The sequence below is a fragment of the Miniopterus natalensis genome, chromosome 18 (genome assembly GCF_054644295.1).
Source record: "Miniopterus natalensis isolate mMinNat1 chromosome 18, mMinNat1.hap1, whole genome shotgun sequence".
Lineage (NCBI taxonomy): Eukaryota > Metazoa > Chordata > Mammalia > Chiroptera > Miniopteridae > Miniopterus > Miniopterus natalensis.
The window spans coordinates 42,274,074-42,297,425 of NC_142098.1; the positions used below are offsets into that span (position 1 = coordinate 42,274,074).

At 49.6% G+C, this 23,352-nt stretch overlaps 1 protein-coding gene across 3 annotated transcripts; it reads left to right on the forward strand.

Annotated features, from left to right (window-relative positions):
- The first annotated feature begins 1,323 nt into the window (after positions 1 to 1,323).
- On the forward strand, positions 1,324 to 22,070 carry ZNF274 (zinc finger protein 274). 3 transcript variants are annotated; one of them, XM_016215859.2, is made up of 7 exons: positions 1,324 to 1,668; positions 2,377 to 2,503; positions 3,181 to 3,276; positions 16,407 to 16,898; positions 18,734 to 18,831; positions 20,252 to 20,378; positions 20,817 to 22,070. In XM_016215859.2, the coding sequence occupies exons 1-7, from the start codon at positions 1,636 to 1,638 to the stop codon at positions 21,740 to 21,742; spliced, it is 1,899 nt and encodes a 632-aa protein (XP_016071345.2). In that variant the 5' UTR covers positions 1,324 to 1,635; the 3' UTR covers positions 21,743 to 22,070. The 3 variants fall into 3 exon arrangements, with proteins under 3 accessions (XP_016071345.2, XP_016071346.2, XP_016071347.2); XM_016215860.2 differs by lacking the exon at positions 3,181 to 3,276 and having other exon boundaries at positions 1,543 to 1,668; XM_016215861.2 differs by lacking the exons at positions 2,377 to 2,503; positions 3,181 to 3,276 and having other exon boundaries at positions 1,590 to 1,668.
- The last annotated feature ends 1,282 nt before the right edge of the window (positions 22,071 to 23,352 follow it).

Below are 23,352 nucleotides of genomic sequence, written 5' to 3' on the forward strand. Positions count from 1 at the left end.
CTCTCTCTCAAATCAATAAGAACACATTAAAAAATAAAATTCCCTACCCTTGATATCTGACCAAACTCCTCATCCTCACTATGTCCCCCAGGTGACATGCGCTCGCCCTGGCTTGCCTCTATCAAGAATCCTGTTAGGTGAGTTCAGCCAGAATCCCCTCAACCTCCCGGAAAGACTTAAGTCTCCTCTTCTAACTTTCTATAGACCAACAACGCCACCGCCCCGCCCCCAGGCAGCACCTGGTCCCAGTACAACTTGCTCCTTGTCAATAAACACCACTTGTTCTGGATGTATTCAGAATAGGTTCTATAACGAAGTCTCTTCCCCTGTTACAATACTTCTAGCGAGTAAAACATATTTTCACCGCTTTAACGTCTATGCAGATCTGGTTTACCTTTGACACGACCCACCCTCCCCAAACCCAGTGCCTAGGTCCCTCCCCCCGCTTGATGGACACACTGGAAAGCCCGCGAGACCTCGGCTGGTTTTAGTCACGCCTCCAGCCCAGTGCTGCCCCCTCAGCCCCGCCCCCTTGGCCTCCATTAGGCTGGCGCGCACAAGTAGAAGCACCGCCCACGCACTCACGTCAATCTCGTCTCTCCCTCTTCCGGGAACGAGGTAGACCATAGTCTCGCCCCCAAGCTTTCTGCCAGCCCCTCCTCCAATCCCAAGAACTGGGAGGACATTAGCCCCGCCCCCAACAGGCAGCCCGCCCTTTTCCCGCCCCACCCATCTTCACTTGGAGTCTCGGCGGCAGGAAGCCGCGGCCCCAACACTTCCGGGCCTACTCACCTTTTATCCTCCCCCAACGGCTTCATAAGTAGTTCCACCTCCCACCGTCAATCTCTAACCCACTCAGCACTTCCGGCAGTCTTGTCCCCCGCTGCTTCTCTTTGTCCAGCTTACTCTTCGCCCCACGCGTGGACACCCTCCCGGCTGGGCACCGCTGTCTCCCGGCCTGTGCCACCGCCCACCCAGGGGTTGGGGCTTTGCGGCCTGGCCTGCGGTCTCCCCGTGCCCGGCTGGGCCGGGGAGGAACATGAGTGAGGGCCCTCTTCCTGGCTTCGCCGGCCGCCCAGAGTTGGCCAGACAAGATGGCCGCCGCCTGCGAGCGTCTGGGCGCGGCGCGCCGCGGGGGTGTCTGGGAGTTGTAGTCCGGTCCCGAGCGCTGACGCACTTCGCCGTGGGGCGACCGGCGCCATTGTGCGCCGCGCGGGGTGAGTTCGCGGGAAACTTCCGCCCGTCGGAGACTGTCTGGTGCTCGACTTTTCTGCAGTCCTCCTGCTGCGGGTCCCGGACGGGCGCCGTGGTCGGTGACTGGGGTCCCGGAAAGAAGGCAACTTCCCGCCGGCTTGGGCCGGCCCGCCCCCTCACCCCCCGGGCCTGGGCCAACTCCGGAGCCAGCCGAGCGGACTCCCGGCGCCTAAGGAACGCGGGAGGGGGTTTCCTGTCGCCCGGGGCCGCGGGCGTCTTGGTGCGGGGAGTAGGTGGAGACCTCGCTGGGCGTTTTCCCAGGCGGGGGCGGGCCTCCGCCCGAGGACTCGGCCTGTCGGCGTTTCCCTCTCGCCCCCACCTCCCGGATTCCATCCTCTTAGGACTCGGCCCGTTCCCACGGAACCCGTTGAAGAGGAAGGTATGGCCTCGGGGCCTCCGATGGCCTGGTTCCATGTGAGTAGAGGCCGTTTTGAGTTTCAGTGCACCCCTCGGTTTGGGCGGGGGTGGCCGCATGGTGTGGGTCGCCACCCTTCCTGAGATGCCCCAGGCCCCAGAGCCTCGGGCAGGGCGAGGGCCCGGGCTCGAGAGCCCCGCTGGGTGCGGGAGCCGCGGGCCGCTTAGCCTTCCGAGGGAGCGCTTACTGCAAAGGGCCCTCACCGGGGACTCTGATTTACCTTTCAAACCGGGGAGACTCTGACGGTTCTGAGCAGGGGTCGCACAGACTCGTTTAGATTTCAGCAGCAGCTCGCGTCAAGTAAGAGGTGGCACGAGCTCAGCGCTAGGAGGAAAGGTGCGTCCTTGGCAGTGGAAGGAAGTAGCGGCAGCTCCGGGGCTGAAGGCTTGGGTGCGAGGACTCAGCGCACGGAATCCCCTAGGAGGAGACATGCACGCTGGCGCCAGTGTTGGAATCCCCAGATGAATAAGGAATGGGGCGGTTTTCAGAAAATTAAGAACCCTCTTCAGCCTCATGTGTTGTCCTTGCTGTGACCTGAATAGCGTCCAGCTTGGATTTGCTCAGTGTCGTAAACAAGAACACATGATGATTCCCCCAGGATGCGCTCAGGTCGTCTTGTAGACTGTGCCTTCCTGTTCTCAGTCACCCACATCCTGTCGTTGTGAGTGATGACAGGCCCTGGCTGAACAGAAACCTGTGGGTTTCAGGAACCAGTGACTTTGGAAGATGTGATCCTGGGTTTTGACCCGGAAGAGTGGGGATTGCTGGACCTTGAACAGAAGTCCCTGTACAGACAGGTGATGCTGGAGAACTACAGAAACCTGGTCTCAGTGGGTAAGACTGGCCTCCATGTCAATAAAGATCTGTGCTTTGCTGCTCGATTGTGGTGCCACTGAAGTGTGTGTCTGCTTGGGCTCAGCCTGAAGGGGTTAGAGCGCAAGGGTCAAGGCCTTGGAGCTTGAGGGAGAGGGCTTTCCTTTGTAGCCATGGGGAAAGGGCACCTTCACATGTGACTCCTGAAGCATCACCTAGTCCGCTCCTCAGAGTGAATACCAGGGAGGTGGTGTCTGTTCAGCAGCTCAGGGTGGCGTCACAGACCCTGATCCCTCCCTTCTCTGCGGTCTGTGTGAAATTTTCCATTCTTAGCTTGGTAACTGCATCACTGTGGCACCAAGCGTCACGTCCCTGTGAAAAGCAGAAAGAAGGGGAGGGGGCAGCCTAGGCTGGTGCTGTTTTCACAGCTATCGTATTTAGCAAAAAAGAAAATGCGTTATGGTCCCCACTGACAAACTTCCGTTTATGACTTGCTGGCCAGAACTCAGTCCCACTGCCACCTTTACCAGCAAGGGAGTCCAGGAAAGCAAGCCGCACACAATGGCGATGGGTGGCTTATCACTGCCCTAGACCAGAAGTCATGTTCCCCTAGGGGACAGCATGGGCCAGAGCAGGGACGCATTTTCTTCCTTTCACAGACCCCCACCCCCAAGCCCTGTCTCTTTTCCCTTGGGCAGAACATCAGCTTTCCAAACCAGATGTGGTATCTCAGTTAGAGGAGGAGGAAGAGCTCTGGTCGGTGGAGAGAGGAATTCCTCAAGACACCTTTTCAGGTGAGAACCAGGCACGTGGGAGTCCCAGCAGGGAATGGGCTGACTGGTTGGTCAAGGACTGGTGTCTTAAAAAATCAGGTGGACAGAGGAAACTCTAGGTGGGGTGCTGTGGTGAGTGGCTGCGGACACGCTGAATCAAGCCCTGGCCTGGTTTTCCTCTGGCCTCGGTCAGGGATGTACTGCTTGGTTGAACATGAACCTGTTACTGGTGGTAGGTTAGCTGCACTCCTCGTCGACTGCCCTCCCCTCATATAACCACCACTAACTGATGTGTTTCTGTCCAGACTTTTTTTTCCGTGTTTACATACATGTTTATGAATACACTGTCTCCAACTTGACAGTTCAAAATAATTTTTTGACTTTACAGTGGTGTGAAAGCGATACCCATACAACCTTTCTGTTTGTCATTTTCAGTACAGTGTTCAACACTATTAAGCAGGCTTTGTGCTACATGATTTTGCCCAGCTGTAGGCTAATGTAAGTGTTCTGAGTGCGTTTAGGGTAGTCTGGGTTAACTGCATTTTCAACTTAGGATATTTTCAAATTAGGATATGTTTATTGGGATGTAACCCCATCCTAAGTGGAGGGGCATCTGTGTATATTTATATTTTGGGGTGTTCTTAACATAGGTCTGCTGCTTTGTAACAGATGTAGTGTAGTCCATATTTAATTTTTTTCTCTTGGTGGACATTCAGGTTGTTGCAAAAAACTTCCTTGCATCCTTTTATTTATTTTGCACATTCAAGTTGGGGTTTTTTGTAGGTTAGGGTTTCTAGAAATGGAACTTCAGAATCAACCAAGATGTAAACTGAAAATCTGGTAGCAACAAATTGTTGTCTAAAATCTTTTAAAATACGTGTAGCTGCTCAAGAACATGAGAGCTACTTTTTCCTTTAATTGCCAGTGCTTTGTAGTGGTTTTTTTCAAGGTTTTGTATGTCTAATAGGAAAAGATATGTTGAGTTGAGTTCACTTTTCCCTTATCAAATTACATATTTTTATAAGTTCGTGATGCAACATATGTATTTTTTCTTTTGTGAGTTCAGATTATCCCCCCCCTTTTGGTGCACCTATCTATATATTATAGATGTTAACGTTGCAAATAGACTAACACAATAAAATATTCCTATTCTAGGTTTCGTATCATACATAGGCAGATTGTACAAGTACTTTTTTGTTTTCTAGTAGTCTTTTTGTTTAGCTGGATGTTTTATTTATCTGGCATTTCTTCATGCATATGGTGTAGGACACAAGTTCTTTCAATACCCATTCTCTGACTAGGTTCTTCCACTTACTGGAAACAGTGTTTATCATGGACTAGGTTTTTGTCGTCGTTAATCCTCACCTGAGGATATTTCCTCATTGATTTTTAGAGAGAATGGAAGGAAGGGGGAGAGAACATCAATGTGAGAGAGACACCAATTGGTAGCCTCCTACACCTGCCCCAACTGGGTCCAGGGATCGAACCTGCACCCCAGGTATATGCCCTTGGCTGGGAATCAAACCCAAGACCCTTTGGTGCATGGGCCAACACTAACCACTGAGCCACACAGGCCAAGGCTATCATGGACTATATTCCCGCAGTCATAGAGTGTAGGCCTCCTTGGTCTCTTCTTGATCTGAGTAAACACCATGTTGCTGTGCTTATTGTAACTTTATAAGTACTTAATTTATAACAAACTTGGAAAAATGGTAGTTCTTCTCATTAATAGAAATATACTATACTCTTAGCTGTTCTCAACCACCTAATTTGCCAGATGAACCATTAGTTTAGCAGGGTTCTTTGAGAAAATCTTGTTAGAACATGAATTAGATTTGGTTGGATTTAGCAATCCCTTCTCACATAATAGGTGTTTCTATTCGACTTTTGACACAAGGGTACAAAGCAGGATCTGGCCTCACTGCTACGTCAGGCCTTGCCAGTACTGTTGGTCTTTCGTTGCAGCTGATGTCATCACTCAGGTTAATCCTCCCTTGTGGTCTTCCATAGTTCCGTGAACCTGTCATGCAGCTAAATTCTCTTCATTAATTTTCTCAGTACAAAGTCGTTTTATCAGCAAGTATGAGGGCAAGGCAGTCGTATTTATTTACTTATTTACTTGACTACTTTTGAGCAGTCATGTAAGCACATTAGTCACAACTGGTACTTCCAAAACACTGTGAAAGAGAATGTGAAGAGTGAGTGGTCTCTGACTTAAGTGGGAAAGTATCTGGGTTTTGATGACCGTGATGCTTAATTGAACTGATTCAAGTCAGTTTTTATCTGGATAGTTACCTGGTACTTTCTAATAAACAAAAATCAGTAGCCCCAATTACCCCTTCAAAACCTTCCAAGGTGATCATAGGGATTTTCTCCTTTGAACAGTCAAGACAGTGACATAATAAACATTGAAGCACCGTTGTAATGTGGTGCTGGCATCCAGCGGCATTTTTTAGGACTTCTACATCAGTATTCATAGCTTAAGTTGAGGAGGTGAGTGGTTTTCTTCTTTGTGTCTGCTGTCTTTGTCATCTTTTATATCAGTGTGCTGGCTCAATAAAGAAAACTTTTGATATTCTTCCTTCCCTATGTTCAGCTGCAGCTTTCATAGGAGCTGGCAGTGTTCAGCTGTGGAATCTGTGCCTAGCTCCCGTCTTTGGTGATGACCTGTTCACCACAACACAGACTGGAGTCCCTGCAACTCTTTGCCCCCTTTTTCTGGACACCATGTTTCAGCATGAGTGGCTCAGCATTAATGTTTTGTTTTCCATATTCTGAGTCATTCCTTTCATTCTCTACATTGAAAACTTCCATTTTACCCATTAGAACAGGTCACTAAACTAGATCTGACCTGGAAAGTCCCCAGCAACACAAGTACTTTATATGTGCCCACCATGGTTCCTGTTCCCCCTGGTTGGACCCTTGATCCTGCCTCCTAATGTCTCTTCCCATCTTTGTGGCTCTGGCTGTGTCAGGTATGTGTCATCCTCCCTGGAGTTTAAGTCCCATATCCTGAGGGGCCAAACCTTCCAGCCTGCAGTAGTTTCCTGACTCTAGTTGCCATGGGAGACAGTGGGCGCTTGTAGTTCACATGCTGAGGTACGGGAGATTTAGGGATGGTGTCTAAAGCAGAGACCATGTGCACGGAGGTTCACCAGGACACTACCCTCTGGCCAGGCCTGAGGTGATAGGCGCCTGGCTCATCTCTTCTCTATCAGTCCTTTCTGTCATGTTTCTCCCCCTGCTTCCCCTTCACCTCACAAACACCTGTGGAAGTCTGCCTGTGTCCTGTGCACTATACTGAACACTCTGGTAGTGGAACAAAGACCTGACATAATTGCTACCATTGTAGACTTATAGTCAGGTAGTTACAACCTTCTGCAAACAAGTTACACAGGTATAATCATGTTGTACAGATAAATAGTGGTACATACTGAGGGAAAAGAGTGTGGTGTAAAGCAGGAGCAGTGGGGAATTACTCTAGAGGAGGTGGTCAGGGCACTGCAGGGGTGAGATTTAGGCGGATTCCTGAAAAAGAATTCTGCAGACTTGTGAGAACGGTGAAGAGTGCTAGCAGTTTTGCTCAGTGGTTAGAGTGGCAGCCCATGAACTGAAGGGTCCCAGGTTTGATTCCAGCCACGGGCACGTACCTCAGTTACAGGCTTGATCCCTGGCCTAGTCAGGGCACATGTGGGAGGCTCTCTCACATCAGTGTTTCTCTCTTTCTCTCTACCTTCCACTGTCTCTGAAAAGCAATGAAAAAAAATATCAAGTGAGGATTAAAAAAAAAAAAAGTGGTGGTGAAGACAAATTCCAGGCATGGAGACAGGGTTTGAGGTGACTGAGAATGGAACAAGCTTGGCATATTCAGGGAACAGGAAGTCACCCAATGGGTAGGAGGCAGGTAACAGGTGTATTGACATGCAACTGAAGTTCAGAAGGGCACACAGGGCCTCCACTTTGGGGGTGGTTTGATTTTCAATGAGCAGGTGTGTCTGTGGCTTTTCACAGCTCACTGTGGGGGCTTGAGAAGAAAGAACTGTGGGAGAGTAGTTGCAAGCAGGCAGGGGCCATGGTGGCATCTGAGGAAGAGATGATACTTGGCCTGACAGAGGAGCAGCAGAGTTGGGGAGAAGCTGGCTTGGGGCTGCTCCCTACTCATAGGTAGATTCAGTGGGGCTAGGTAATTGATCAAGGGGGCAAAAGAGGAACCTGCTGATAATCCCTCATAGGTAAAGGCTTCCAGGGATTTCCTGTGACTAGCCTTTGTTATGTGTATATTTACCACATACATTCTTTTTGTGTATCATTCTTAAAATGCAATAAAGAAGGACCTTGGCATTATCCAATGACATGGAGGAGCCTGGTAAGGCATAGATATTTGAAGGGTGGAAATTAGAGGTTTTGTTTTCCTTGTGATGTTAATCATAGATGTTTGGAATGGCATATTTTACTGCTACAGGAGACAGCCATCTCTTGCATTGTTCTCTTTCTCCCCTAACACTGCTATAGCTGTGCCTCTGCTTAATGCAGAAAACTGGGAATGAATAGAAAGCTAGGCCTTTTTTTTTTTTTTTTAAGTTTTATTGATTTTTAGAGAGACAGGAAGGGAGAGGGACAGATAGAAACATCGATGAGAGAGAATCATTGATTGGCTGCCTCCTGCACACCTTCTACTGTGGGTTGAGCCCACAACCCAGGCATGTACCCTGACCGGGAATTGAACTGGTGACCTCTTGGTTCATGAGTCAACGATCAACCACTGAGCAACACCAGCTGGGCAAGGTAGGCCTTTCTGAAGCAACTCAGTTTGCATGCCTCTCTGGCTCCCCATGATTGCAAAAATGGCAGCATAGGCATCAGTTGAAGTAGAAGGAAACAGTAAACACTTAGGACAGATATGACTGTCATCAAGTAGATACTGATTTGGAAAGATACTGTGAAGATAAGGAATGTGGAGAAATATTTGATGGCACTCAAATCTTCAGCCATCACACAGTATTTTTTTCAAGCAAGTATTACCATATGTGTGGCTGAGTAGAAAACTTGACACATAATCTAGATTTAATCCTTATGAAAGCAGTGAAGTAAAGACAGTATTTTGAAGGTCAATGTTGTAGAAACGCCTGCAGGACATTTAACTTTCTTGACTTTTCAAGAAATTAAGCAGATGTGAGCTAAAATATGAATGTGGCAACTCTCTAAGAGTACTAGCATTAGTAGAAAAAAAACCTGAGAGGAGGAAATTGTTTTGTTGGAAGAGAAGGAAATCCTTCTCTAGATTTCATCCTTTGTGGTAGCCTGCAGGGATTCACATGGGAGTAAAGCAAACACGGGGAATAGAAAATCAGTTGTCTTATTCAAAGGATAGATAGTTCATTCCAGAACAAGACTGAAGGTTAGTGTCAAACTTTTTTCAGCTCATCTTGGCCTACTTTAAGACAGGGCTCACATGGGAGACCAACATGCAGAGACTGGAGGAAGTCCTTTTTATGAGTTTTTTCCACATGAGAACTCAAACAGGGACAAAATCCCAGGAATATGATCATAGCAGGAAAGGCTTCTGGTCCAATTCAGTCAGTTTTGAGAGAATTCATACTGGACCCAAAAAAAATCTAGTCATATGGAAAAGTTCTTAGACCAAATAATTACATCTGAGAACTCTGAACCTTGGGGATGTGACTGCTGTGGAAAAGGTTCCATGCGTAGCTCTCTCACTCATCATTACAGGTCATACTGAACATGCCTGAGAATGTAATCAGTGTTAGGAAGGCTTCAGGAAACACACAGCCCACTGGCAAGCTCTTCAGTAGGAGTCCTCATTATGTTCAACAACAGAGGACTCATATGAGCGCACAACCTCAATGTAATCTGTGCAGGTAATAACCATAGCCTTAGTCTCACCTTATCTAATAAGCAAACAAAAAAACCTTACACTGAAAAGAACCAACCACACTGAAGAATAATGAAATGTTTCACCATTTTCACAACAGATAAGTCATACAAAATGCACACTGATGATAAAAATGTGCAAGTAAAACAGGTCCTATCTTTTTCAGCTTGTTCTGTTATCTGACCTGAACATCTAGAACAAATGCTAAATAACATGAGTGAGAACAGGCATCCTTATTTTGGTTTGTAATGTGTCCCCAGTTGCTAAGACAGTCCCTGAGTCTCTAGCTCAGGAAACTGTTGAGTAAGTGGCTGAAGAAACTGCAAGAGGCACCTTCAAAGAGAGGAGACTTTGAAGACAAGGCCAGGCTTTGAGATGAGAGTGGGTGAGGGATGATAAAGGAAATCTGGAGATGACATAGATAGTGCTACGACAAACTCTTGAGAGGCTCACGTTCTTGGAGATAGGGCCAAGAGTCTAGGATCTTGAGTGACTATCAAACACGTTTTAGCAAGAACTCAGCCTAGCAGAGTGTGGTCACATACTGTGCAGTCTTTGAGAACACTTTACATTCTCTGTCACCTTCCATGTATTTGTTTTGTTCTCTAAGACCCATGTAATCTTGATTCTTTTATCTGGGGACCACTCTCCCAGATATCCAGATGTGGTACCCAGGATAATTTCAAGGCCTGAAATGCCTTACCTATTAATTGAATCTGAAGGAAAACAAATGAACTAATAAGCGTTTGATGTAAACATTTGGAGGGGGAACCTCCAAAAGTCCTAAGAGGAGAAATGATTAAGATCAAAGCAGGAATAAATGAATCAGAAATGCAGGAGAAAAAAATAATCCAAGAGCCCATTTTGGGGGATAACTGATTAAACAAATAAGAGGAAAGCTAAAAAACTATACAGATATTCAGCAACATGTAGTTGTTTTCATTATACTACTATGCACAAATGTTACAAAGGATGAGCCAGCTCTGTATACTATATGAAAAAATCTCTAAGATAATATGTTTCTTAAAATGTCTTTTAACCATGTGTATCTTACATATATATAGATATGTGGATGCACATTACTGTTCATGCCTTTTTCTTAAAAAACATACACATAAAATGCACAAATATGAATGTGTTGATTGCTTATCACTGGAAGAATGTAGACACTGATAGGCTGTGATAGCCCCTGCAAGAAGGAAACTGGGTGGGAGGTTACCTTCCGCTTTTAGAGGTGCTGCCCGTAACTATGCCAGTTATATCTTAGTACTGACCTGGGCAGAGAATATCTTCCAGCTTTCTATTAAAGATAGTTTCCACAGAGCGTGAACAGTTCAGTGACACACCACCACAGACTGGCATGCTAATAGGTTCTTCTGGAAAGTGTACATAGCATTGTTCTCACCAAAGCACAAAATAAGTATTGAAAAGGTGACAATATAACTCCTTAACAACCACCTTAAAAAAAGACTAATCCTGTGAAATAGTAATGAGTTCAGAAATGTGACAAATTACAAAATAATACTGACACTAATAGTTTTGCTTATACCAGTAATAACCAATTGAATACAGATGGAGGAAAGATTTTGTTAATACTTTTTTGAAATGGAACCTGAGAACAAGGCTCAGTTTGAAGAAAGTTTCATCAGTGGGATATAGAAGACCTGAATAGGTCTAAGTATTGCCTTCTGAGGGCATACACAAGCTAGCAGTGTGTCACGTTCTCACTTGACTTAAGCCCTACAGCCTCTAGGGAAGTGCTGCTGGAGCCATTCTACCTGTGGGAGCAGGAATGCACTGCCTGTCCAGCTGGTCGGGAAGCAGCAGGTGGGGATGTAAACCAGGTGTCCTCTTACCCAGTGGCCTGCACTTGCAGCCACTACTCGCTCCCAAGCAGATGGGGACTCTTTAGCACCAGCAATCCTCCCAAGATAATTTATACATAGGACACAATTTCAGTGCCAGTGAGATTTTCTGGAATTTGACAGAAACAGGAAATCCAGGGAGATGGCTAAAAGGTCCTTAGAAGCCCTGCTCTGTCAACAACTACTGCTTAAGCATCTGCCAGAGTGCCAAGTACCATTTCAGGTGTGGGTCACAGCGATGAACTGAGTGGTAAGGCCTGTCTCCTTGTGCCTCCTTTAATTCCAGAGCACATGTGGCTGATTGAATTTAAACAGACTAATGTGAACATACCAGGTCAGTTCCTCAGTCGAACTGGCCATCTTTCAAATGTTCCTGGGTCACCTGCAGCTAGTGTGCAGATCTAGAACATTACCTTCAATAAAGTTCCCCAGTAAAGCTGCTGTAGAGGTGGAGAGGTGACAATAAGTAAGTTAATGGACCAGATAGATACTTTGAAACGACAATCAGTGCTATGAAGAGACATTAAACAATGGGACATGCTGGGGAGGGTAGGAAGGTGTGTGGGGTTTAGAACTGGGCAGGAAGACAGCTCTGAAGAGGTAACACATGAGCTGAGAGCTGGATGGGGAAGATGCTGGGAAATACTACCAGGCAGATGGGTGGCAAATGTGAAGACCTCTGGATGAGAGACACGGGCACATCTGAGAAAAAGTAACATGGTGTCTATGAGAAGTCCCCTTTGGTGTAAAGGGTGTAAAAGAACAGGGTTAGCATCCCACCTGCTGCGTTCCCCCTGTGTGGCCTTGGGAAGGGTTCCTAGCCTCTTTCAACACGGATATTCTTTGTGTAAAGGCTGGACACTTGTTTACTGGGACTGTGGTAGTGTGAAGTCCAGGTCCTAGGGGGCCTAATGAAATGGTAACTACTGTTGTTGAATCAAAGGCTTTGGTGTAAAAGTGATCATCCAAACCTTTAGCAGATCCTTCTCTGGGCCTGGCTTTGGGGTTTCCGGTACATAAAACTCAGTTGGCAGCCTCAGCAGTCCAGTGGGGGTGTTAAACGGTCATTGTAATTAGGTTATGTATCTGTGGGCTGGTAGCCACAGTATACCTGGTTAGTCGCCAGCATTCCGTAGGAAACTGCACTGTGAGGGAGCCAGCTTACCTTTGAAGGGAAGCAGCTGAGAGATGGAAGGAACATGACAGAAGAAAACAGCAGCTCCGGTCAGCCTTTACTAGTTGCAGGTGAGTGGATTACATTGCCCAAGTTCACTAGGGTCACTCTGCTGGTGGGTTTAAAGCCAGGACCATTGTTCCTCCACAGATGATTCAACCTGTGATTTTTTAAATTTACAGTGGTGCCAAAGCAATGTGTTTTCAGTAGAAACCATACTCCAAAGTTTTATCTTTTCCTGACTAGTGATAGGTGGGTGATACAATACTGTCGAAATGCTGGGCACAGTCTCAGCTGCCAGTCAGCCATGTGATTGCAAGAGTAAATCACAGTACACCCTGTTGCCAGCATTTGTTTGGATACTGTGTTTTCCCATCCCATTAAGTCTACAGAACGTTCATCTGTTCTGGTAAGAATTGGAAGGTTGTGGGCTAAAGTAGGGTTCTGAGGCGTTTAAGGTAGGCTGGACTCAGCTGTGATATTCAGTGGGTTAGGTGTCTTAAATGCATTTTCAACTTAGGGTGAGTTTATAAGGTTTTAAGTTGAGGAGCATCAGTACTTGGAGCTGCAGCTTTTGGGATTATTTTTATGGTAACTGAGGAACCTATGTTGGCCTGAACTGGGTTGTGGGTTCACTGTGGATCCTCAGCACCATAAGGACTGGCAGTTCCTGACACCCAGACCCAGAAAGGTTGTACGGCTTAAAACAATAAGAGTTAAAATTTTTGAGCAAACATTCAGTGCAAGACTTCGAAAAAGCACCCTGTTGCCCCCAAGGATAAGAGAAGATACTAAATTTGTGACCAACATTAAAGGAAAAAAGTTAGAAACTGAGTGGGGGTAGTGAGATGGAGTAAGATAAACAGAGCCCGGCAGTTATTTTAAGGGAGAAGGCCCTCTGGTTAACCGCGTAGAAAACGAGCATTTTTAGAAATCAGGGAGCTAGGAAGCAGTGCGAGAATGAAGGCTGCTCTTAGGGTCACGGATGATGATTGCTCGGCGCGGTGCCTCGCCCGGCTCGGAGCCGCTGGGGGCACTAGTCAGGCTGCGGTCCCGGCTTCCTAGTTACCCGGAGGGAAATCTCGAGCCTACGAGCTTCCACTAGAGAAGCGAACTCTGCTTTCAAAGCCGTCATCTGGGTGGGGGATGGGTGGGAACTCCTGAAGTCCTGAAGAGCCGGAGGCGCTAAATGCTAGGTAGCTGCAGGTAGCACACGTGAGTTAGAAAGGCGAGCCCCAGAAGGAGCCAGGGCAGCAGCTCAGGTCAGGTGACGCGGTTGGGGACGGCGGGTCGGAGGCCGGTTGCTCTTACCAAGGCGGCGGTCACCGGGAATTTGGGACCGGGCGTCCGGCGGACGGACGACCAAGTCGGCCAGCCTAGCGCAGGGCCTGTTGCGCAACCCGCGGCCCCACCCGCGCCGCGCGGGCTTCCGGGGCCCTCGCTTCCCGGCGGCGCGCCAACGGCCCGCAGCACCCATGAGCTGGTGGGCGAGACCCGCCGCCGCCGCGGACGAGCCAGGTCTGAAGGGCGCTGGGAGGCGGCCGGGAGACCGGGAAGCCCTCCGGGGAGCGGGGGGGACGGGTGGGAACCCCGAGCGCTCGCCCTGCCGCGCGGCCCGGAGGGACAGCCCTGCGGTCGGGGCGCTGCGCCGCTCCCGTGGGCGCCGTCGCGGGGGGCGGGGCGGGGACCTGCGCGGGCCTCGCCGACGCGGGGTCCTGAGGGCGCGGCCGAGCCCCCGGCTCAGCGGGGCGGCGCCGGAGGCCGTGCCGCGGGGGCTGCTGGGAGGTGTGGTGCGCGCGCCGCGGGGGCTGCTGGGACCTGTGGTCCGCGCGCCGCTGGGAGGGCGGGGGCTGCGTGGGCGCCCGCGTCGGACAGGAGCGCGACCGGGAGCCGCTGCTCCTGGGACCGCCTCCACTTCCCTTTATCTCCGCCTTTCGGCCATAGCCGCAGTGGCTCCTCGCTGGCGCTCGCCCGTCCCGCCTCTGCCTCGCGGGCAGCAGCTTCCCTGCGCTGTAGCCGCGCCGCTGGTCAGCATGACTCGGTGCTTCCGTGGGGATCGCGGCGTCGCTCGGGTAACGCGTCGGGGCCGTGACCCCCCGGCCTGCGCGGAGCGTCCCCGCGTGGACGGACAGGGGCCGCGCGCAGACCGCAGGGAGCCAGGCGGGCTGGTCCGAAGTGAACTGAGCGGGGAGCTGAGGGCGGGTGGCCGGCCCCTCGGTTAGACGCCTCCCCAGCCGAGCCGCCGCCCAGCCGCCCGGCGGCCCTTCGTGGAGGGTGCACGCCCGGCGGCCCGAGCTGTGAGACACCGAGTCCTCGCCCTCTCCGCGGCCCCCGGAGCGCAGGCGCCTCGCGGAGCCACAGACCCTGTCGTCACGGTGCAGACTGTTGGCTGCTGTAAACTGTTGGCTCCCCACCTGTCATCTTACTTTTTATCCAACCCAATGGGTTTCCCCGCTTTGCTTTTTAAAATATACATATACTTTTTATGTCCAAAACTTTTATTTACTAAATCACTCTTTGAGGTTGATTTACGTAAGATAATTTCAGCAAATAAGATTAATGAACAGTTGTGGTATACAATGTACTTCCCTCTAGAAAAAAATTTTGTAAGTTTTTTAATATAAATGTAGGTTTTAAAAAAAACATTCCTTATGCATTACTAGCATAATAAAATAAAAAAAAAAAGGATCTGACTCAGAAACAAAGAGATGCGCAGGGCTAGAGATGGGGAAGGGGCGGAGCTTCCACGCCCGCCCCAGGTCGTCGTTGTCCCCAAACCTCCACATGTTCACCTGCTCCGAAGCTCTCTCAACTCGTGTTTTTGGGTTTTGATGGAGGCTTCACTATATAGGCATGATTGATTAATCAAACCCCAATCTCCTGGATCCCAGGTTGATGCTCAACCACTGAGCCATGCCCAGCAGGGCTAGAATTTCCTTTTTATTTTAATTTTTACTTATTAACTTTGAGAGAGAGAGAGAGAGAGAGAGAAACATCAATTTGTTGTCCGCTTATTTATGCATTCGCTGGTTGATTCTTGTATGTGGCCTGACTGTGGGGATCAAACCTGCAACCTTGGCATGTGGGGATTATGCTCTAACCCACTGACCTATCTGGCCAGGGCCCCTCCTTTGCATTTCAGAGCCATGCTGTAGTGCTGTTCAGCAGGTGCTGTCCTGGACTCCGTGCCAGGACACAGAGCCCCTGCCTTTCCCAGACAGCCTCATCCTAGGCCGCCTTGGGGGCAGATCAGGTTCTGTTCCCCTGGAGGGTGCCACAGGCATGTGCCATAGGCATGTACCGTGTCATAGGTCTTCTCAGCCTTTATTGTCTCTCCTTTTTTCCTTGCTGTATTGAGATAATATACATAAAGCTCACCCTCTGAAAGTGTATACTTCAGTGCTTTTACTGTATTTACAAGGTTGCACAATCTAATTTCATTGCTATAACCTAATTTTAGAACATTTCATCATCCCCAAAAAGAAACCTCATATCCGCCCTGGCCAGGTGGCTGAGCTGGTTGGAGCGTTGTCCCGTATGCCAAAAGGCTCAGGTTTGATTCTCGGTCGGGGCATGTATTTGGGGGGGGGGGGCAACAGATAGATGTTTCTTTCTCTCTCTCCCCCTCTCCCTTCCTCTGTTTCTAAAATCAATGGAAACGTAACCCCCAAACCCTTCAAATACCCCCTCTACTGAAAACCACTAATCTACTTTTTGTGCTTATGTATTTGTCTGTTTTCAACATTTCAAGTAAATGGAATCATATACTATGTGGCCTTTTGTGTCTGGCTGCTTTCACATAGCATGATGTTGTCATTCTATAGCATGTATTAGTACTTCATTCCTTTTTATTGTCAAATAGTATTTCATTGTATGGGTACATAGTTCTTGGGTTGATACATATTTTCAGTTCTCTTGGATGTATACCTGGGCATGGAACTCCTGGGTCATAATACAACTCCATGTTTAACTTTCTGAGGAGCTGCCAGCTCTGTGTTCCTACCAGCACAGTGTGGGGGCTTCCAGCTTTTCTGGATCCTCACCAGCAGTTGCTACTGTTCCTCTTTGATAATAGCCTTCCTGTTGCACATTGTTCACACCCTGTTATGTGAAGTAGTACCTCACGTGGTTTTATTTTGCATTTTCCAGGTGGCAAATGATGTTGAACATCTTTTCATGTGCTTCTTAGTCATCTTCTTGCTTTGTTTCTGACTTCCAGGGTGTTCTAAGGCTCAGCTGGACCCTCACTTGGATCCTCATACTACTGGGGACCCCCTGATGGAGATCGAGGTTGTTGAAGTCCTCACACTAAACAAGGAGGTTGCTTGTTCCCGGAATGCCCGGATCCGGGCCCTCTATGCTGAAGATGAGGGCCTGAGCCCAGAGGTCCTCGGGGAACCTGCTCAACCACCAGACAGCCATCCATGCCATCCAGCTGACCGTGAGGCTGCACGCCAGCGTTTCCGGGGCTTCTGCTTTGAGGAGGCTGCTGGGCCCCGAGAGGCCCTGGCCCAGCTTCACGAGCTCTGCCACCAGTGGCTGCAGCCTGAGGCGCACTCCAAAGAGCAGATGCTGGAGGCACTGGTGCTGGAGCAATTCCTGGCCGCACTACCTGGGAAGCTCCGAGTATGGGTAGAATCACAGCACCCGAAGGACTGCCAGGAGGCGGTGGCCCTGGTGGAGGATGTGACCTGGATATCTGAGAAGGAAGGTAGGTGCAGTGGGAAGGTGGGGAGGGGGATGTTCCTGTAGGGGATCTTGGAGGATGTGGTCCTGCCCACTGCATCTACGCAGAGAGTACCTGCCTCCCCCACGTGTTCCTGAATCAGAACTTGAGATACTTTCTTGCTGGCGTACCTGCCATTGCTTCTAGATCAAGGGTTTTGAGAATGGCCTCCCCCCTGGACCCATTTGTGGAAATGGAAGGTCTCAGGCCCCACCTCAGAGTTATGGAAACCCTTGGGTGGGGTGTGACACTGCATTGTATAAGGACCATCCACCCACAGGCTTCTGATGGAGGCTCTTGGATAGAGGGCTTCCTGTCATCCCTTTGGGATCCTTCCTCACAAGCCAGTGGGAACCCCGACATCAGTCACACAAACATATTCCTGGGGTGCCTTCTGACGTCATCCTCGTGGTGGGGGCTGTGGAGACAGTGGTGACCAGGACACACAGGACTCGTGAGCTCAACAAGCCTTCAGTCTAGCAGCAAAGACAGGAATTTGACAAATGAATGGGTTGGAAGGGTGCTGGGAGAGGGGCCTGTGGAAACCAAGTTGCTGTAGCCAACACCTGGTTTGGAGCAGAGCTCAGAGGTGGCAGGACGGATGTGCTAGGCAGGGGAACATCCCCTGTGCAGGCCCAAGAAGGGAGCTGTCACAGTGTATTCCAGAATCAGAGAGGCTGAGTCTGTCTGTGCCAGAAGGGAGCACACAGCCAGTTGGCAGGGCCCAAGGGAAGTGTTACTCTAGCACAGCAGGAGCTGACCCCTGAGTTCCAGGTACCAGCAGCAGGATCTAAAGGAGCTTGCTTTTTTTCCTTTTTTTTTTTAAATTAATTTTCAGAGAGAGGAAGGGAGAGCAAATCATTGATAAGCTGCCTCCCACATGTGCCCCAACTGGGGATTGAACTCTCAACTTGGGTATGTGCCCTGCCCAGGACTCAAACCCACCACCTTTTGGTGTACGGTATGATGCTCCAATCAACTGAGCCACACCAGCCAGGACTGAGGGAACTTTGTAGATCCCAGGCTGTAGCATGGTGTGGCTGGTGGGCCAATGGGTTGCAATTTTGTTTCTTTATTATTTTTCTTTTTTGTTATCCCTCACCTGAGGATATTTTTTCCATTGATTTTTAGAGGGAGGGAGGGAGGGGAAAGACAAGAGAAAGAGAAACATCCATGTGAGCGAGACACATCAATCAGTTTCCTCCTGCGTGCACCCCAACTGTGCCCTGCTGCTGGCCTTGGCTGGCTTCACTTACAAGCAGGTTGTCTCTGTTTCAGTCCTCCCCACATGGAATTTCTTTGTAAATGTTCCCCCAAAAGTCTCTGCCTCTGATTGGCCCCATGTTCTTCATTCCTGATGCAGTCATTGTGGCCAGGAGGAAGCGATGGTCTGGTGGGCCAGCCAGGTCACATCGTGTGTGCCCCTTGATAATGAGAGTCAGCTCATCATTAGGAAGCCCGTGGACCATGTGGGGACATGTGAAGAAAGTCGGTGTTGAGAGGGGCCACAAGGCCAAGCAGGGCTGTTTCCTGGGTTAGAGGAAACTTGGTAGAATTCGTATCAAGGTGGTGTGTTGGGAGAGTGAGTCTGGCCCTGGGGGCCAGGGGATTCCCTCCCTCCACGTGGTGTCATGAGGGGGTGGGGGTAGAGGACTGAGAGGCCAGAAATGGGGTCATTGCCTCTGAGGAGAAGGTGTGAGGCCAGCTGCTGAGGCGGAGGGGGGAGGGGAATGAGGAGGCCCTGTGGGTCCCAGAGAGACATGGACTGTCCTTGGGCTGATTACACATGGCTGACCCCTTGTGCTAATGTCTCCTCCCAGCATCACCTTCCCTGGACCCTGCCTGCTCTGTGGAGACCACAGCCCAGCGGGAAGAAAAGGAGAGCAAGACCACCTGCCCAGAGAAGGCACTGCCTGAGGTGAGTGGGGAGTGTCACCCTTTCCATCTCTGGGCACAGAATCCCCTGTGAGGTGGGCCCACCCTGAGGCCTCCAGGGCCAGGACTTTTAGAGTTTCTGGGCTTGAAGGGTAGGGGAGCCCTTGTCCTTCAGAATGAACACCCAGGGGTTTATGACTGAAACAGTCCTAAGATTCCCTTCAAAATAACCCAGAGCAGGGGTGTGGACAAAACAGGGCTGTTGAGGCTCACAGAGGGCCCAAGCCACCGTGTCTGTGTGACACTGGTCAGGGCTGCTGCTGCTGCTGGAGGTCGCTTACACCTGGCTCTAGCCTAGGCGTGAACATGCGGGCTCCTGAGCAGTGAGTGGTCTGGTTGGGGCTTCAGGCAAGGCTGTATTCAGTGGCTCCTAGGTGATAGGGTGAGGACTTTCTCCAGCCCAACTTTTTGTTTAAAGAAATGTTTTTATTGATTTCAGAGAGAGGAAGGGAAGGGTAGAAAGAGATGGAAACATCAATGATAAGAGTCAATGACCGGCTGCCTCCTGCAAGCCCCCTACTGGGGCTTGAGCCTGAAACCCAGGCATGTGCCCTGACCAGGAACCCAACCCTGAGCTCCTGGTTCATGAGTCAACACTCAACCACTGAGCCACGCCGGCTGAGCTTTCCAGCCCATTTGTGGCTCTGCCCCTTGTGGGCAAAATACCTCCCAGACCCAGGCAAAGGGCAGTGGGGAGGCCTCTTCCTCCTGGAGTCCTTCTCAGCCCCTCAGAAAGGACTGATCATGCCCTGACCAGTTTTGTTCAGTGGTTAGAGCATCAGCCCATAGACTGGAGGGTCCCAGGTTCGATTCTGGCCAAGGGCATGTACCTCGTTACAGGCTCGATCCCCAGCCCTGGTCCGGGTACATGCAGGAGGCCACCAGCCGTTGTGTCTCCCTCACATCAATGTTTCTCTCTCTTCCCCCCCTTCCACTCTCTGAAAAACAATGGAAAAAATATCCTTGGAGGAGGATTTAAAAAAAAACAAAAATACAACAAACAAATGAGAAAGGAGTGATCGTGGCTGCCTGGGGGATGGCCCCACTCCCAGCAGCTCCTGTCCCATCACATGGTGAGGCTCCCCAGGAGCGGGACCCATGTGCAGAGTTGTGGGAAAAGATGAGCTGGACTCAGGTGTGGGTCGGCAGAGGCAGTTCGCTTGTAGCACTTGCAGCTCTTAATGAAGTCTGGACTCTGCCTCCAGCCCCAAACTCCGGTTTTGTGAGAAAAGGCCCATTGGACCTCTTCCAAGTCAATGTTTCCAACAAACCCCAAAGCACAGGCATCTCCTCCCTGCACAGCAGGCTCTGTCGTGATGCCCCAGCCAGCCTTTCTTCTCTCCAAGCTTTTAATGACTCCCTGCCCCTCTTGCTGAGTAGATGCACAATGTGTGGCATTGCAGGAACCAGTGACCTTCCTAGATGTGGCCGTGGACTTCAGCAGGGATGAGTGGGAGCTGCTGGGCCCAACACAAAGGACTGAGTACCACGATGTGATGCTGGAGACCTTCAGACACCTGGTCTCCGTGGGTAAGGCCTTGCCCACCCAGGCATTCCACCCTTCGAGGACAGGAATGCCATATGGGCCCCAAGTTGGGGCTTGCTCCATCTGTGAGCCCAGCTCCAGGAATGGGCATGCCCTCAAGAGTCCCTTGCAGCCCTTGCTGGGTGGCTCAGTTGTTTGGAGCATCGTCCTGTACACCAAAAGTTTGTGGGTTCAATTCCCAGTCAGGGCACATACCTAGGTTGCGAGTTGCATCTCCAGTAGGGGTGGCACCTGCGGGAGGCAACCAATTTATGTTTCTCACATTGCTGTTACTCTCTCTTTAAAAATCAATAAAGAAAACATATCCTCAGGTAGGGATTTAAAAAAAAATCCCTCAGCTTTTGAATACTTAATTATGTTATACTCTCAACCTACGTCAGCATTTTCTCTCTGCGGATTCCACACCTTTTGGTTTCTTTCAGGGTGGGAGACTACACTGGAAGGCAATCAGTTAACCCCAAAGTCAGCTGTTCCTGAGGCAGAACCAGCCCGTGACCTGAAAGTGGAGGAATTCTCAAGGGCCGAAGCCGCGTCCTCTAACTCTGGAGAGGCCTTGCAGGGTGGGGTCCTGGAAGTTCGGGACACAGCACTGCAACCTGTGGGGCTGACTCAGGAAGAATCCCTCTCTCAGAAGCAGCACTGTGACAGCCCCAAACCCCAAGCAAACACGGGTCTTGCCGCAAGCCATGTTTCACTCCAAAAAACTCTACCTAGGAAACACTTGCACAAGCGTAGTTCACAAGTTAAAATGGCAACACATAATTCACATGTAAAAATTCATCAGAAGAGCCACAAAGGTGACAAAGCCAGGGAAAGTAGTGGTTGTGGGCTCCTCGGCCGGAGCACCCAGCAGGTTACGTTCACAAAAATTCATAAGGGGAGCCAAGTGTGCCGATGCAGCGCGTGTGGCAAAACATTCCGGAACCCAAGATACTTCTCTGTACATAAAAAAATCCACACAGGAGAGAAGCCCTACGTGTGTCAGGACTGCGGGAAAGCCTTCATCCAGAGCTCCTCCCTCACACAGCATCAAAGAATTCATACTGGAGAGAGACCATTCAAATGTCGCGAGTGTGGGAGGACTTTCAATGACCGCTCAGCCATCTCCCAGCACCTGCGGACTCACACCGGAGCCAAGCCCTATCAGTGCCAGGTCTGCACAAAGGCCTTCCGCCAGAGCTCCCACCTCATCAGGCATCAAAGGACCCACACCGGGGAGCGCCCCTACACGTGTAACAGATGTGGAAAGGCCTTCACCCAGAGCTCGCACCTCATAGGGCATCAAAAGACGCACAGTGGGGCCAGGTGTAAGAAGAAACACCGACCGCCTAGTGCTAAAGCCTGTTGAAGAGACGCTGCCTGTTCAACCCAATCCTGCATCAGAACCTGAATGGGAGTGATTGGGATTCAGAACTGACTATGAAAAGCAGCTTTGAATACTGATGTTCTCAAGACCAAAGGACAACCAGGGACACCAACCTGCACAAGCCAATGAAATGGTGGGGCATCCTTGCTAATGAATGTAACAGTTGGAAAAACATTTAATTTTTTTACTGAATTGACTTGCAGTTATACTTTGGTTGTGCACTGATAATATATTTGTGGTAAAGTATTTATGTGTATGAACAAGGACTGAGAGAGGAGATGGATAAGTAAACTATATTTCTGCAATAGAATCTGTGTGTGTATTTTTCTATTTAAATGTCTTTTCATTACTGTTTTGATAAATACACAGTGTTAACACAAAAGGATGGAGCCCTGGCCAGGCTGCTCAGCTGGGTGGAGTGTCATTCAGGACACCGAAAGATTTCGGATTTCATTCCCCGTCAGGGTACATAGGGGAGGCAGCTGAAGGACGTTTCCCTCTTACATCAATGTTTCTCTCTCTCTTTCTCTCCCCGTCCTCATGTGGGGAAAATCCATAAATTACAAGACTTAAGTACACATTAACCAAATGCAAGATGTGAACCTTGTTAAAATCCTAATTTGAAAAGCAAAATGTAAAAAAACTGACACAATTGGGGGTAATTTAAACACTGGATACTTGATATTTAGGAATTATTGCTACTATTTTTAAGTGCTAATGATTTTGTAGTTAAAATTTATTTTTCCCCATTCTATTTTTCCAATAGGTGTTAGTAACCTTATGTATTTATTTTTAAACAGCTTTACTGAGACATAGCTCATAATCAATTCACTGATTTAAACTACAATTTGCCCGACCAGGCGTGGCTCAGCGGATGAGCATGGACCTAGGATCCAGGAGATGGCAGTTGGATTCCCAGTCAGGGCACGTGCGGGGTTTCGGGCTAGATCCCCAGTAGGAGGTGTGCAGGAGGCAGCCGATCCATGACTCATCATTGATGTTTCTCTCCCCCCCTTCCTCTCTGAAGTCAATAAAGATATAAACGAACTGAACAATTCAGTGGTTCTTAACATATTCAGGGTTTTACAACCATCATGACAATTTCAGAACATTTTCATCACCCAAAAAAGAAAATCCCCGTTTAGCAGTCACATTTCCCCTCAAATTCCCCAAGCCCTAGGTAATCACTAATTATCGTACTTCATGAGTTTTCCTACTTTGGAAAAAAAAACGTTTTTTAGAGATACACTCACAAGTATTTACGGTGAAATAATGTGGGATTTGCTTCAAAATCACCCAGTGGTGCCCTGGCCAGTGTGGCACGGTGGTCGGGGCGGCCAGGGCACCGAAGGGTCCGGGGTTTCAGGTTCAATCCCCGCCCTCGTGGGGGCGAGTGTGGGAGGCAACCACTCCATGCCTGTCCCTCAGCGAAGTTTCTCTTCCATTCTCAAAAAATCAATAAAACACACCCTCGGGCGCGGACTAAAAAAGTAAATAGAAAGAAAGCAGCTCAAGGGCAGCGCCGGCTCCAGTCCCGCCCTCGACATGGGTCTCGGCGTCCGCGGCTGTGGCGTGGGCCGCGGGACGGGGAG

Bases quoted from the DNA above. Each gene is read 5' to 3' on its own strand.
- ZNF274 (XM_016215859.2), top strand. From the start codon at position 1,636: ATGGCCTCGGGGCCTCCGATGGCCTGGTTCCAT. The intron at 3,277-16,406 runs GTGAGAACCAGG...TCTGACTTCCAG, and splicing joins TCCTCAAGACACCTTTTCAG to GGTGTTCTAAGGCTCAGCTG. The intron at 20,379-20,816 runs GTAAGGCCTTGC...GGTTTCTTTCAG, and splicing joins CAGACACCTGGTCTCCGTGG to GGTGGGAGACTACACTGGAA.